This window comes from Calidris pugnax, unplaced genomic scaffold, assembly GCF_001431845.1.
Source record: "Calidris pugnax isolate Ruff unplaced genomic scaffold, ASM143184v1 scaffold76, whole genome shotgun sequence".
Classification (NCBI taxonomy): domain Eukaryota; kingdom Metazoa; phylum Chordata; class Aves; order Charadriiformes; family Scolopacidae; genus Calidris; species Calidris pugnax.
Window position 1 is genome coordinate 64,272 of NW_015090827.1, and position 16,083 is coordinate 80,354.

The window sequence follows — 16,083 nt, forward strand, 5'->3', positions numbered from 1 at the left end:
CCCCCCCTTTCCCGGTTTTATAGTTCCTTTGAAATTTAAATGACAAAGCACAGATTATGAGTGTGTTGCATATAATGCATACAAAGATTTTAAGTTTTGAAGACTGCTTCTGTTACCTAACACATGATATGTGCATAATTTAAAACTGAAATTTTAATGTCAGAATCACGTACCATGTTTTAAAAAACTGCAGAAATATTTACAACAAATTATGAAACTGTACTGTATATTAGAATGCCTTCCTTAAACAACACTGTTTTGTTAGGAAAAAATATTAAAATAACCCCCTTGAATGATCTTTTCTGTCTTAAGGAAAGAATGAATTCTTTTTCTTCATGTGCATTTTTTTTATTATCCGTCATGGAAAACATCTTAAAAGTACCTAAAAAATGTAAATGTCATTAAAAGTGACAAGAGACAAAGTTTTCAGTAGACTACACCAAATATATTTTTTTGAAGTATCAGAGCACAGCTGGAAAAAATGGAAGTGATTTTTTTTTTTTGTAGGGAGGGGAAGAGGGATTATCACTTATTCCAAATCTACAGATAGCCTCCAATTGAAGTTAACAAATAATTTATATTTAGTTTTTATAAATGTTCACTATCTGTCTAAAGAAAGGCATTGTGTTTAAATATTTGTCTACAAAAGTTCTTATATGTTCAGATAATGAACTAAAAATAAGAACATGGCTTTGCTCTTTTTCTTTTAAAGGAAATACACAAAAACGAGGGAGAAGATTTGAGTAAACTGCAAGAAAAAGAAGCATTAGTTGAAGAGCTGGAAGCAAAACTTGGAGAAGAAGAAAAAAAGTCATTTCAGCTTAAGGAAAAATTATCAGATGTCAGTAAATTACTTGAAGAATTGAAAGAACAGATTTCACTAAAGAACCAGGAGATAAGTAATATGAAAGTTGAACTTACCATCTACAAACAGAAAGAAAGGCAATGTTCTGATGAAATAAAACAATTAATGGGAACTGTGGAAGAATTACAGAAACGATGTTATAAAGACAGCCAGTCTGAAGCTGACATTGTGCAAAGAATGGAATTAGAAACACAAAGGAGACTGGCACAACTTCAGGCTGAATTAGATGAAATACATGGCCAGCAGATTGTACAAATGAAGCAAGAATTAATTAAGCAACATGCAATGGAAATAGAACAGCGTCTTTTGCAACAAAAAGTAGAATTGGAGAAAACTTCAAGTCTGTGTTTGAATGAGAATGTTAATAAAGATCAAATGCATTTAATGAATATTAAGATTAATGAATTGAGTATGAAATTGCAAGATGCTGATAACGAAAGGGAAAAAATAAAGCAAGAATTGTCACAACGGATGGAAGTAATTTCAGCAGAGAAGTCTCTTCAGCAAACCAAAATTGAAGATCTTTTACAAGAACTGAATTTTTCAAGAGAGCAAGTTCAAAGAGCCAAACAAACTATAGTGGATATGGAATGTAGATTAAATGAAGCTGAAAAATACCAGTTTTTGATTGAAGATTTAAAAATTCAGCTGACTTCTGCCTCTGAATTTAGGAAGGAATTGGAATTAAAACATGAGGCAGAAGTCACAAATTACAAAATAAAACTTGAAATGCTAGAAAGGGAAAAGGATGCAGTTTTGGACAGGATGGCAGAATCACAAGAAGCAGAATTGGAGAGATTGAGAACAAAGCTTCTGTTTAGTCATGAAGAGGAACTTTCCAGACTTAAAGAAAACTTAGAAAAAGAGCACATGGTGAACATGGAAAGCCTTAAAGATAACTTGAATATGCACCATAAACAGCAGTTAGATGAGATACAAAATGCAATGAGCCAAAAGATAGACGCCATGCAATATGAAAAGGACAACTTAATCACAAAGCAAAATCAGTTGATACTAGAGATTTCAAACCTAAAAGATTTGCAGCAGTCTGTTGTAAATTTGAAATCTGAAGAAATGACACTTCAAATCCATGAGCTGCAGAAGGAGATTGAAGTGCTTAGACGAGAGGAAAAAGAAAAAGGTACCCTTGAACAAGAAATTCAAGAGCTGCAGCTTAAAACTGAGTTGATGCAGGAACAGATGAGAGAGAGAGAAGATAGTCTTAAAAAAAAATGTTCAGAACTTGAAAGACAAAATAACCTTCTTAAGGGGGAAAACAAAACTCTGGAAGAGAAATTAAAAAGCATGTTAGTAAACTCTGAAGAAAATGTTATTTTGAACAGCAGTGTTTGCTCTAACTCAGAAAATTTGGACTTGCAAAAAAGAATAGAAGAGCTGATTACTGAAAATGAGCAACTTAAAAACCAAAACAGTCAACTCCAAGAGGATACAGAAAGGCAGAAGAGTGCCTTTGCATTCACTGAGAAAAAGCTTGAAGATAATTATAGAGAGCTGCAGAAAGAATGTGCAGCTCTTCTGAAAGCAAAAACTGAGTTAGAAGAGAACAAGAATAAGCAGGAAGCCGAATATAAAAACGAACTCAAAGCTTTGAATGAAAAATTTCACTACTTGCAAAGCAATAGATCAGTTTTATTTAAGACTAAAACTTCTGGTTTTGAAGGGAGTAAAGAAACCAGGGTGTCCAGGGCAAACGTATTTGAGACTGGAGAAGTTGTTGAGAAAGATGCGATGGAACTTATGGAAAAGCTTGAGGTTACCCAGCGTGAGAACCTGGAATTATCCCTGAGACTTTCTGATCTCTCTGAACAGTTGAAGTCAAAGCATAGTGAAACTTGTCATTTGACTGAAAAAGTTAAATCCTTAAAAGATGAGAAAGAACAAGTTCTAGCAAAATGTAAAGAACTAGAAGTCATAATTAGCCATGCTCAGAGAGGAAATAGTAGTAGTAATGACCCTAAGACAAAATGCTCTAAAGGAAATGCTCTAAAGACTGCTGCCGCAGCATCTCAAAGTAGAAATAAAATCCCTGATCCAAGGAATATAGTTGATGAAGGAATAAATGTAAGAGGAAATCTAGTTTCAGGTAAAAATATCAGTCATGAGGTAGCAAAGAGAAAGGAAGTTGAACAAATTTTGAAACCAGAACAACAGTCTCTTGTCGAACATTTGCATGGGATGACAGACAGACTGACAGATGAAACATCGTTAGTAGCCATTACGCAGAGTGAAAATAATAATCTTCAGGAGCAAGTGGATGCCTTAAAATCAGAACAGGTATGTTACATAAAGCAGTACAGAAAATAATTTACGTATGAAAATTTGTAGGAGCTTGGACTTGGAAATTTGCATCATATTTTTCCTATTAGCTGCTTTGAAGTCCAGGTGCGTGGTCATGTGTGGGGTGCAGCGTGGCAATGGTTGAAAGTAGTTACATGAATGACCAGAATGATAACCACAGTCAATGTGTATGAGGATGCTGTTTTTCAGTGAAAGAAAATTAGTTGGGTTTTAATTGCTGGGAATTGAAGCATATTAAGTCTTGTTGATTGTAGTTCGATTTTTATTTAAGTTGAAGAAGCGCCATACTATTGTGTTACAATTCGGTTTTCCAAACTCTGTATATTTGAATTTACCAAATACATACCCTGTATGCAGTGTTCCATTCAACACATTATTAATTTAAGACATTTACAAAGATGGGACTTTTTTGTCGTCTTATTTCTTACTCTTTGTAAAATATTTCTTTTTCTTCAAAGACTGATTTACAGCTACAGATGGAAGCACAACGCATTTGCCTATCCCTGGTTTATTCAGCTCACGTAGACCAGGTTCGTGAGTACCTGAAAGCAGAAAAAGAGAGTGCACTTTGCAGTCTTAAAGAGGAGCTTGTACGTAGACATCTACAAGAGATGAATGATCTTAAAAAAATGCATCAGCTGGAGCTCCAGACCTTGAAAATTCATCAAGCAGGTAACTTGAACAGAATTACGGAGGTGAATCTCTTGATATGAAAAACAGCGTCTTTAAAAGAAAACAAGCACAAGAGTTTGTACATGTAGCTGTCCAACAAATTGTTTTTATAGAACATCTTGAAGTGGTTTTGTACAAAATGATTTACTCGTTACAAGTAGTCTAATGCGCAGGGTACTTAAAAACCACAGAAACCGTAATAATAATATAAAAATCAGAAGGAAGTATTGCAACTCATTTTTTGCTATTTCTATTAGGTCAATTAATTGTAAAGAACTATATAGTAGATTCACCTATAAGGTTGTTTTCCTTACTGAAATAATAAGCAAATGCATCAGCAAAGTATTTTGGGGCTTGCTTCATTCTCTGTTCTTTGAATTCCTTCATTGGCTCCCTGCCCAAAAGTAAGTTTCTTCACTATTACTTCTTTGCTTCTTTTTGCCTGAGTGAGCTTTTATGTTAAAGTGCCAATTTTCTCTCCTTACTTTTTCTTATCATGACTTATCATGATTTCCCCTTCTGTAATTTTTTGGTATAAGCTCTTTGCCCTCTCGTATGTTTCTGTGAAGTTTAATCTTTCTAGAGCTCACTAACACACAAAGCCATTTCTTATCACTTACCTTCTTGAATGTGCAGTTCTACTGTAATCATTGAATCTGTCTGTGTGATGGAACAAGAAAGAGGGGAACAAAAAACTATGTCTTTCTAAGACCTGAAGAGGCAATCTCACTGAGGCAGGAAATCAGGCTTTTGAAAACTTGTTGTGCATCTAGTGTTCAAAAATAATATTAATAATTTGTATTCATAGATGATGAAGTCAAATCTACGCAAAGACTTATAGAAAAGCTGAATGAAGCTGTAACTGAGGAATGTTACAAGTTTGCTCAGGTAAGACTTAAAGAAGAGTCTTTTTTAAAATTGAAACTTTGAAAAGTAGAATTATGTGTACAGTGAGTCATCATATTTTTCTACTTAATTTTTAACAGATTTTATTTGTAGCTTTTCTCTTTGCATTGATCTCAAAATAAACTGCTATACTTGATCTTCCAGAATAACATTGCAAGGGGGTTTGTATTTTTTTTTCCTAAACTCTTTTATGTCTTTGTCCAGACATTATGTCTTTGGTCTTACACCTAGTCTTGTTTTTCGATGTAATGTTTGTCTTCTATCTACTAATAGAAGATTTAGAAGCACTTTTTTCCTTTCTGAACGTCTCTAGCTATAAGTTGTTGATTTAACAGTGGTCTGATATTTATTTTTTTTTTAACATATGAGTATATGAACATTTGGATTTTGAGTGTTGCATGAATTCCCTCTGGATGATTGAAGAGTGTGTTTGAAATTGTGTCTATATATCCTGGTTGAGTGGCAGAACAAGGCAATGATTTGATAAAATGAAGAAAGCTGCTGCCCATGTCACAGAATTGTGGGATGGATGAGGTTAGGAGTTCTCTGGAGTTCATCTAATTCAACCCCTTGCACAAAGCAGGGTCAGCTAGAGAAGGTTGTCCAGCACTGTGTCCCACCAAATTTTTAATACCTCCAAAGATGGAGACCCCACTTCAGGTTACACATTCCCAGCTCTCTCAGCCTCTCCTTGTAAGACAAATGCTCCAAACCCCCTATCTCTTTTGTGAACCTGTGCTGAATTCCTGGCAGTATGTCCGTTTCTCTTTTATACTCGGAGTGCAGCACTGGACCCAGCGCTCCGGATGCGTCTCACCACTGCTGTGTGGAGAGGAAGGATCACCTCCCTCGACCTGACAGCAAACACTCTTCCTAATGCAGCCCAAGAGGTCGTTGGACTTTTGTCTTAATAGCACATTGCTGGTTCCTGTTCAGCTTGGTGTCCACCAAGGCCCTCAAGCTCCTTTTCTGCAAAGCTACTTTCCAGCTGGTCAGTCTTCTGCGTCTACTGGTGCACAGGGCTGTTCCTCTTTAGTTTGCAGGACCTGGCGTTTGCCTTGGTTGAACTTACTGAGGCTCCTCTCAGCCCAATTCTCTGGCCTGTTGAGGTCTCCTGAAACAGCAGTGCAATCATACAGTGTATCAACCACTCCTCCTAGTTTTGTACAGTCCTCAAACCTGCTGATGGTGCACTCCGATCCCATCATCCAGGACATTAATGAAAAGGTTAAACAGTATTGGCTCTGGTATTGGCCCATTAGGTACACCACTAGTTATTGGCTTCCAACTGGACTTTGTGCCACTGATCACAACCTTTTGAGTTCAGCAGTTCAGCCAGTTTTCAGCCCGTCTCACCATCCACATTCTTCATCAGTTTGTCTAAGGATGTGTAATGAGAGGTGGTGTCAAACAGTTGGTCAGGTATGATTCTACAGAATTGCAGGGGTTGGAACGGGCCTTTGGAGATCATCTAGTTCAACCACCCTGCCAAAGCAGGTTCATCTAGAGCAGACTGGACAGTAATGCATCCAGGCGGGTTTTTAATATCTCCAGAGAAGGAGTCTCTACACCCTCTGGGCAGTCTGTTCCAGGGCTCTGCCACCCTCACATTAAAGAAGTTTCTCCTCAGGTTGAAACAGAACTTCCTGTGTTCCAGCTTGTGTCTGTTGGCTCTTGTCCTATCACTGAGCACCACTGAGAAGAGCCTGACCCCATCCTCTTGACACCTGCCCTTTAGATATTTGTAAGCATTGATGAGACCCCCTCTCAGTCTTCTCCAGGCTAAACAGGCACAGGTCTCTAAGCTTTTTCTCATCAGAGAGGTGTCCCACTTCCTTGATCATCTTTGTACCCCTCCACTGGACTTGCTTCTGTAGTTTGCTGTCCTTCTTGAACTGGGAGGCCCCAGAACTGGACAAAGTACTCCATTTCCCCTTCATAAATCCATACTGACTACTCCCAAATGGAGTATGTTCTCGGCTTCGTGTGTTTGGAAATGGTTTCCAGGATTATTTGGAGGTGTCCCACTTCCTTGATCATCTTTGTACCCCTCCACTGGACTTGCTTCTGTAGTTTGCTGTCCTTCTTGAACTGGGAGGCCCCAGAACTGGACAAAGTACTCCATTTCCCCTTCATAAATCCATACTGACTACTCCCAAATGGAGTATGTTCTCGGCTTCGTGTGTTTGGAAATGGTTTCCAGGATTATTTGCTCCTGACCTTCCCAGAGATAAAAGTGAGGTTGTCTTGTTTTTTTGAAGGCAGGAGTGCTTTTATCTAGTCCTCAGAAACCAGCCTCGAGCACTGTGACCTTTGAAAGATAATTGAGAATAGACCAGCTCCTGCAGCATTCCTTGGTGTATTCCATCAGGCAGCAACAAATTGGTCATGTCCAGTTTGTTTTCTGACCTGATCCTCCTCCACCAAGGTTGTCTTCCTTGCTCCAAAGTTTTACACTCATCTTGGGGGATGCTAAAGACAAATTTTATCAGTGAATATGGAGTTAGCTACTTCCATGTATTAAATAGAGAACACTAATCAATTATGTCTAGAGATGATGACGGGTCATGTGTATTGAGGATATACATGTACAAAAAAAAAATATTTATATGTGAAAACTGCATCTTGGGCCTGAGGAGACTATTAACATCTTCCTCTCCTTCTTAGAGAGGAGGTATAGTGCTCCTGGAGTTAGAGAAATTATGACTTAACAGTTCATATGCAGAGAGAGGAGTTTGAGATTTACAGTGGACATTCTGCACAGGCTGATCAACTAGCTGTTCATGTGTAATTGGTCATTCGGGCTGTAAAACGAAACACATTGTTACGCTGCCTTAATCATTGGCCACCAACCTTTCTTACATGTTTATAATTACAGTTAATATTTTTGCATTTGTTGTCATTTGTATTTACTGGATTATTTTTTAGGTCAAAGCGCCATGGCTGTCATCTTTAGAAAGGAGGAAAGAAGAGGAACCTAGCCATCTGGAAACAAGAAATGAATGTCTCCAGACCCCTTCACAGGGTCTAATGGGTAAAAAGATGCATATGCTATTCATATATGTATATATATTCAGAGATAGAGAGAAGGCAATGACTTTAAATTTTAAGTCTCTCATAGCTTACTACAATTTGAAGGATGTAAGAGATTTTTGCAGTTTTTGCTGTATAATACTCTTGATTTTTTTTTTAAATCTCTAAAATATTTTGGAATATATTCTATGAATGTTTTAGTTTAGTCTTTTTCAGTTTTCTACAGTTAAAGTTCCGTTAGCCATATTGAATATAGTTTTGCAAAATGGAAGATTAAGTTATAATTATTTGTTACAGAAAAGTAATTGATATGATATCAGAAGAAATTTTTGACTATAGTAATTATTCCGTCCATCTCTGCTAGTAACTTTGGAGAGAGTTGATTTATGCTCATGTAATTTATTTCCTGCCCCCTTCCAATACCCTACATGTAGATCCTACAATTCAAGAATACTGTTTGAAGGAGATAAGGAGCCTTAAAACACAGCTTGAAGAACAGCATGCTCAAGAACTGGAACACCTCAGGTCCTATTTCCAACAGCAGCTGAAAGAAAGTGAAGAGAGATACACTATAGAGATTGTCCATTTGCAGGATAAGCTTCAGAGTGCTGCGGTACCCTCTGACCACACGAGGTATTAGTCCATTCTTTAATGCTTGTAACATTGCACTGTGTACAAAATGAAGTGCTTCAAATAATCATTCATGTTTTACTTCATTTTACTTCAAAATTTGAGAAATTCTTTGTAAACACATTGATCTTATGTTGTTTTGGTCCATCAAGTGTTAAGAGTGTTATGAAGAAATGAGATAAACATTGCAAACTAAGTAGGGCAACATCTAGAATATATTGCATTTTTATAGTTCATTGAAGAAGATTTGATAATTGGAATAATGCATAACTGTCATTTAATACAAAAGAGCTTTTTTGCTGTAATTTCAAAACTTCCAACTCACAGGCACTTTTTAACCCTCAAATTGCATATGCAAGGCAGATAATTTCACATACTTGACTTAATAATTCAATGGCGTGGGAAGATGTGTGTTCTGAAGAAAATATTTGCAGTTACTGGTCTTTAAATATATATAAGATATATGTATATTTGAATAGATGAAACATCAATTATATTGAAATATTGAATTTTTTTTTTTCCCCTCCTCTGCTGCTTTTATCTTTTTAGTGTATCCACAGATTCACAAATAAAACTAAAACAAGCATTCAGGGAAAGGAAGTTCAGTGAAAATCTTCATCAGCAAAAAGCAGATGAAGCACCGGAGGTATCGTATAAGTCTTTTGACAGCTAATATACATATCATCAATATAATTTAGATGCTTTGGGTTGTAAGATAAAATTGAAATGTGGACTAGTGGTATACAAACCAGGAGTATATTTGGTAGTAGTAAAGTAATTATATACTATACTATTAGATGGTCCATGTTAGAGGAAAAAGATTTAAATTTCTGGAAATTATGAGAAATAATTACGAGCTTCCTTTATAGGTCCTGGGTTTTAATTTTATTTTTGTTTTTAATTTCTTCTTTAAAACAAGACATTTTGTTTAGGCTGTTTCTTACTAAAGTGGAAAAAAAATAGTGTCCAAATTGTGAGAGTGCTTCAGGAGTCTGTAAAATGCGACTTTTCTTTAAACACTAGTTCTGGAAGAAGAGTGATTTAAGTGAAATCCTAGTACTTTTTAATATAGACTAGAAATTTTCAAAGAAATTTTGAAAAAGTAATCTTAAAGAGCTTGAAAACCAAATGCAAATGGAAGTGTCTCTATACATTCCTCTCCTCCTACTACTGGAAACCTGGCTCGACAATTCTGCATTTTGAAAAATAGTGATACTGGTTTGTACTGTGATCCTGTGCTTTCTTACCTATTTTCTCTGCATCTGACAATGAAAATAGTGCTGGAATAACAGTGGTTGCAAACTCAACTTTTAAAAGTAATTTTGAAGTGGAAACTAGGCAAAGTCCTTTACCCAGTTGTTCTGTGTTCTGGTACAAAATTATATGATTCACATGAAATGAAGATAACCTAATTGAGGAAAAAAATATCTGTCAGATTGAAACTTTTAAAATTAATGAAATAAAAGCACAAATACATGATCTGAGATTTCATGGTTTTCTTACAGTGTGCTGGTGAAACTGAAATGCAGAATGATCTGGATGTTGTTCAGTTGCTAGAAAAACAGTACCAGGAAAGATTAGAAGAAGAAATAGCAAAGGTATTATTTTTATTTTGTTACTTTATGTTTTAAAAATACTGTCACTTTCGTTTGCCACTGCTGTCTTTATACAGCCCAAAATTCCATGTCAGTGAAACATTTACAAAGGATGCTTAGTTAGAGGAAGCTTAGCATGGCCTGCATTTAAGTCAATATGCCAGGCCTTTTTAAAGTTACCTTATAGTATCTTTTTTTTTTTTTAAAAGAACTAGATAATTCTGTCCTAAATAGTATATTTTAATTGAAAATAGCGTGTTAAACTGCTTTAAATACAGTTTGTCTGTATCTTAAGATGTAACTGTTGATGAAATTGGCAAGAAGTCTATGTTCTTTTACCTTTTTATTTTTCTCTGTGGAAAAAAAAAAAGAATCATATTTCAGAAGGTTTAGTACTTTTATTTATGTTATTGATGGTCAGCAATGAGATTTCTTTAGCAATAGAAGATACTGTGAAGCGTAAACTAATACAGATTTTTCTTACTTATTTAGGTCATTGTGTCAATGAGTGTAGCATTTGCCAGACAGACTGAATTGTCGAGAATTGCTAGGCACAAGGAAGAAGCAGTACTAACACAGATTGTACATAAACAGAGAATGCATTTTGAAATTAAAAAGCAACATAATGAAGAAGAGGTTGACGACCCTTTTAGAAAAGCAACAGAAGATGGCAGTAAGCCTGAAGGAGAATTTAAATCACTTTGCAAGGAACTCGGTGAAGAGTCTGGAGAGATCAACTCCCTTGGAGAACAGTTTCATTGTAATAGCAAGTCTGATTGCATGTTAGGACAGACCACACATGATTCAGTGATTTCTGAAGAACTTTTTTCACATGTCAAAGGGCTTATGGCAGAAGAAGCACCGGTAAGTGTATTAAAAAAAAAAGTTAAAAAAAAAAAAAATTAGCAGTGAATAACACCAAATCTGAATAATCTTTCCAATGGATTTGTGGTTCATTTCAATGCGAAAACTGCAAAGAAAGAAATTAAGATGCAAATTTCAGTTAAATATTTCCATTTCCCTTTCCCTTTCAAAGGGGTGACAACTTTAGACCTAAATTATATGCCACCTCTGTCCCTGGGAAGGTAATGGAGCAATGGAGCGACTCATTCTGAATGTCATCTCCAAATACATTGAAGAACAGGAAGTTACTGGAAGTGGTCAACACGGATTTACCAAGGGTAAATCACGCTGGACCAATCTGATAGCCTTCTGTGATGTTATAACTGGATGGCTGGATGAGGGGAGAGCAGCAGATGTCGTCTACCTTGACTTCAGCAAGGCTTTTGACACTGTCTCCCATAACGTCCTCATTAGGAAACTGAGGAAGTGTGGGCTAGATGAGGGGGCAGTGAGGTGGGTTGAGTCCTGGCTGTGCGACAGAACTCAGAGGGTTGTCATTAATGGAGCAGGGTCAAGTTGGAGGCCTGTAACCAGTGGTGTCCCCCAGGGGTCAATACTTGGTCCAGTCTTGTTCAACATATTCGTCAATGACCTGGACGAGAGGACAGACTGTACCCTCAGCAACTTTGCTGATGATACCAAACTGGGAGGGCTGGCTGACACTCCAGAGGGCTGTGCTGCCATCCAGCATGACCTGGACAGGCAGGAGAGCTGGGCTGGGCTAGAGAAGAACCTAATGAGGTTCAACAAGGGCAAGTGTAAGGTCCTGCACCTGGGGAGGAAGAATGCCAGGCATCAATATAGGTTAGTGATGGACCTGCTGGAAAGCACTCCTGAGGAGAAGGATCTGGGGGTCCTGGTGCATAGTAAACTATCCATGAGTCTGCCATGTGCCCTTGTTGCCAAGGGGGCCAATGGAATCCTGGGGTGCACAGGGAGAAGTGTGACCAGTAGGTCGAGGGAGGTCATTCTCCCCCTCTGCTCTGCACTGGGGAGGCCACAACTGGAATCCTGCCTCCAGTTCTGGGCTGCCCAGTTCAAGAGGGGCAGGGAACTACTGAAGAGAGTCCAATGTAGGGCAACAAAGATGATTAAAGGATTGGAGCATTTCCCTGGTGAGGAAAGACTGAGAGAGCTGGGACTCTTTAGCCTGGAGAAGAGAAGGCTGAGGGGAGACGTTATTAATGCTTGCAAGTACCTAAGGGGTGGGTTGAAGGATGTTGGAGCCAGACTCTTTTCAGTGGTTCCCAGTGACAGGACGAGAGGCAATGGGCATAAGCTGGAACAGGGGAAGTTCCACTCAAATATGAGGAAAAGCTTCTTTCTAGTGAGGGTGCCAGAGCCCTGGAACAGGCTGCCCAGGGAGGGTGTGGAGTCCCCTTCTCTGGAGATCTTCCAGACCCACCTGGATGCCGTCCTGAGTGATGTGTTCTAGGCAATCCTGCTTTGATAGGGGAGTTGGACAAGATGATCTCTAGAGGTCCCTTCCAACTCTTGATGATTCCATGATTCCATGATTCTTTCCTGTCTTCTACCTGACTATCATAGCATTATGCTCTGCTGTCAGGAATATGACACCAGTTACAAGAAAATAATTATTCCATTTCATGGATAGAACTGTATTGCAGGCAATAAATTGTATAAAGACTTGTTGTAAGATAGGTTATCTTCTAGTGTTTATACAAGGAACAGATTAAAAATAGTGTTTAAAGTGTTTGAGTCCCTTGTGATAAAGGATATCAGCTGAACCCAAAACTTGTAAAATATATATTTAGCACTTCACAAATATGGGGCGGGAGGTAAGGTGTGGAAAAAATATGGTTAAAAGCAGTCGTAAATTTTGACTCCACAATTTCATCCTAAGTTTATTTTTTTTATTAAATTTGGCACTAGTAGAAGCAAAAATAACACTTTAAAATTTGTGTAACGGATAAATACTATTGTCTTATATTATCTTGACAGTGAATAAACTGTAATATTCCTGGTTTGTATGATACTGCCCTCTCAAACTTCTGATGTTGTTCACATATAGTCACGCATGTGTGTGTCTGCCACTGCCTTTTCTGTTGAGCTCCTTGCCAGCTAAAAAACATAAGAGTTAACAGTGTTCACAGTTATTTTTAAAAAGCTGTCTTTTAAATGGAGAATAACTCTAAGCCTGGATCTTCCAGGCAACAAGATAGTACTTTCATGATAGCTACTTTAATTACGAAAGTATTTTCTAAAATTTATCTAAATATTTACCAGAAACGGTCCTTGAACATAAAATGCTAAAATAGTTCCCATATTTCAGCACTGCATTGAGATGATGGCATCAGACACAGAAACATCAAGTCAGCTGTTGTTATATGAGGAACGTTTGGAAGACATGCGACAGGAGCTAGTACGGCAATACCAGGAACATCAGCAGGCAACAGAGTTATTGAGACAAGGGCATATGCAGCAAATGGAACATCAAAAAGAAAACCAAGAACAACTCTTAGCAGAGATTGAGAGTCTTAAAGCACAATTAGCTGAGGTAATATGGGGTTTGACTCATTGAGTTAACATGGGTTAAAAAAGGGACATCACCAGGCAGATTCATATTTGTTTATACTTGTAACTCTATACGTATTGAGACTCACGTGTATTTACTATATGCATGCATACGCACACATGTGCACACACACACATATCTATTTGTGTGTGTGTATGTTTATGAACACATATATGTATAAAAGGCATATTGCTTTAATCAAAGCTCAGTCAGTGATCAATTTTGACTTCTGTAAATCTGGAGAAAGCCTGCAGTGCTGCACAGCAGCCAGAAGAGTGAGTGCAGCTGCATTGTAAACCATACTGCCCTCCAGATAGATGGAAGGATGCAGGCTAGCATCCGTTTACATCAATGAAACCGCCAGCCGTGGCTAGAAGTACTATAGAATTCTTCATTTTAACTTATCCCCACTTGAGGTCTGAACTTGAACAGTATTGATGGCTTTCTGCAATGTGCTTTGGCCTTCTTTTTTTTCTAATCATGGGAGATGGAGTCCTTACTGACTGTTAGAATGAAACAAAATCTATGGGGTTTGGTGGGAAACATCACTGTTTCTTTGCTTTTTTAAACTTAACGTCCTGTCACTCTGCATCTGTTCAAAGCCTGTAGTACGTATGCTAATGAAACTCATTAACTCATCTTAATAATTAAGTCTTCAAAAAGAATGTAATTTATAGACTTGTTTTCAAGGATTCCTTCCCTTGAAAGACAAAGTAGACAGAATCCAGAAGAATTTGTCTTGCTCTGATTTAATTTCAACAATGTAAGGGTACAGAAATGCACTTGGGAAGAGTAATCAGTGAAATCTAAAATTCTTTGATTTCACTGTGGAGTGGAGCTTTAAGTTTCTTCAGACCTTATCCAAGCCTGGTTCTCTTCTGTTTAAGTTTGGGCTGAAGGAGCTGGGGAATCAGGAGAGCTAGTCACTCGTGTGCTAGATGTCTTTTCTAGCAATGTCAGGTATCTGTTTCTCGTAGCTGCTTTGTGGGTGTCTTTCTATCATTTATCCTGATAATCTTTCCTTTCAATATATACATCCTTTCTCCTTTTACATCTTTGTAAATTTGCAAAATCTTTCATCAGGGGTTCAAATTCCTGAAACTGATGAAAAACAATAAGTAGAACTTGCGTTGCTGGCTTTTCTCCAGTTTTTATTGCCAAGGATGTTTGTCCGTAAGAACCGCATAGGAACATATGCATTGTATTTAAGCCATGAACGCTTCTAGTTCTTCTAAAAGAGAATGTGTGTAGACTTTTTATAAAAATAACTTATTTTCATCTTTTTTCTTGTGCAAAACATACTATAACGTGTAATATTTAGAAGTTAACCTTCCAGTTTGCATTGTAACCACCGTGTTTCATAAGAGCATACAGGTTGTGTGAAAATCTTAAAGAAGGTTTAAAATACCAAAAGTATTTATTAGCTGTATTCCATTCTAGAAAGCTTTCAATGTCTTTGTAACATTTAAGGAAGTGGAGTGAAATTTCATTGTGCAAAATACGTAAAAAACCAGAAGTGACAGGACTCGCTAATACTCAGAAGCTTAAGAAGTTGTGTGTGCCCCTGTAACGCTTCTTTCTTAGCATGTCTCAATGGAGAATGACAGCCTGGTTGCAGAGAGAGAGAGAAAGCTTTTAGAGGAACTGGAATCATTAAAACAACATTCTGTATCCGGAAAAGAGAGGCTGTTTTGTGAGCTACGAAACAGCAGCACACAAACAGAGGTAAATATGGACTTTGACTTTCTTGGCAGCTGTGGCATGTAAAACCAGTAAGATTTGTTTTCACTGCGACTCCTTTTATGTAATATATTTTCCTAAAAGATGTTGGATATTGCTTCAAGAGAGCAGGTTTAAAATCAAGAGGTGATACTGGTAGACATAGTTTTTTACTTTAGGTCAGCAGAAGTTAGTTTAATAGCCTGAGGGTGGGGATTATTACTATAGCTATTTGCTCAGGTAAACTCACATTTTCATATTGCTATAGCAACACCAACAGAAAGTACAATAAATGTTTAATCAGTATAACAAAGTTCTTTCCAATAGGCCCTGCCTTGGATTTCCTGTTTTGTTTTTATTTACATTGTAGTCAGTTTTTCCATGTGGGAAGAGTAGTTAGTGATTTGTAATTTGGTGTAGCTTTATTAATAAAACACAGCTGATTTACGTTTTAAATTCCATATTCTACTGCGTGTAAGAAGAATATGTTGATTCTGGCATGACAGGATTTCTGTTCTTTTTGTCTTCTCTACCTCTACAAAAACTTACTCAGGATGAAAATGAAAACCAAAACGATGTGAGAGAGCAGATCTTTGAGGATGAAGATGGAGGAAGAAAACATGGTGAAATGTCTTCAGCTCTACTTTCTAAAGAAAGGTGCTTAGAACTGTTAAGAAAACATTATTATTTACAATTTTTTTGAGAATCATGTTCTTGTTGTTAAATTAATACTATTTAAAAGTTCTAATCTAATGATAATGGCAATTTTATTGTAGGTAACCATATTTCTAAGTGTACATACTTTAGATTAAACAATGTCTTATTTATTATAAAACAATGTAATGGCATAGAGGATGAGACAAATCTTAGCCTATTTTGCTGTATCTTTCATATTACACTCATAT

The 16,083-nt window shown here is 37.1% G+C and overlaps 1 protein-coding gene across 9 annotated transcripts in view; it reads left to right on the plus strand.

The window, feature by feature from the left end:
- Window positions 1-16,083, plus strand: part of AKAP9 (A-kinase anchoring protein 9) — a 120,539-nt gene that overhangs the window by 55,427 nt on the left and 49,029 nt on the right. For 8 of the 9 annotated variants that reach the window (XM_014940241.1, XM_014940243.1, XM_014940245.1 and 5 more), the window contains 11 exons: window positions 713-3,160; window positions 3,643-3,856; window positions 4,665-4,744; window positions 7,691-7,796; window positions 8,230-8,428; window positions 8,975-9,071; window positions 9,931-10,023; window positions 10,513-10,884; window positions 13,217-13,441; window positions 15,044-15,184; window positions 15,732-15,835. In XM_014940241.1, the coding sequence (XP_014795727.1) occupies window positions 713-3,160; window positions 3,643-3,856; window positions 4,665-4,744; window positions 7,691-7,796; window positions 8,230-8,428; window positions 8,975-9,071; window positions 9,931-10,023; window positions 10,513-10,884; window positions 13,217-13,441; window positions 15,044-15,184; window positions 15,732-15,835 (4,079 nt within the window). The remainder of the gene's footprint in view (window positions 1-712; window positions 3,161-3,642; window positions 3,857-4,664; window positions 4,745-7,690; window positions 7,797-8,229; window positions 8,429-8,974; window positions 9,072-9,930; window positions 10,024-10,512; window positions 10,885-13,216; window positions 13,442-15,043; window positions 15,185-15,731; window positions 15,836-16,083) is intronic. The other variant, XM_014940249.1, reaches the window with a different exon arrangement.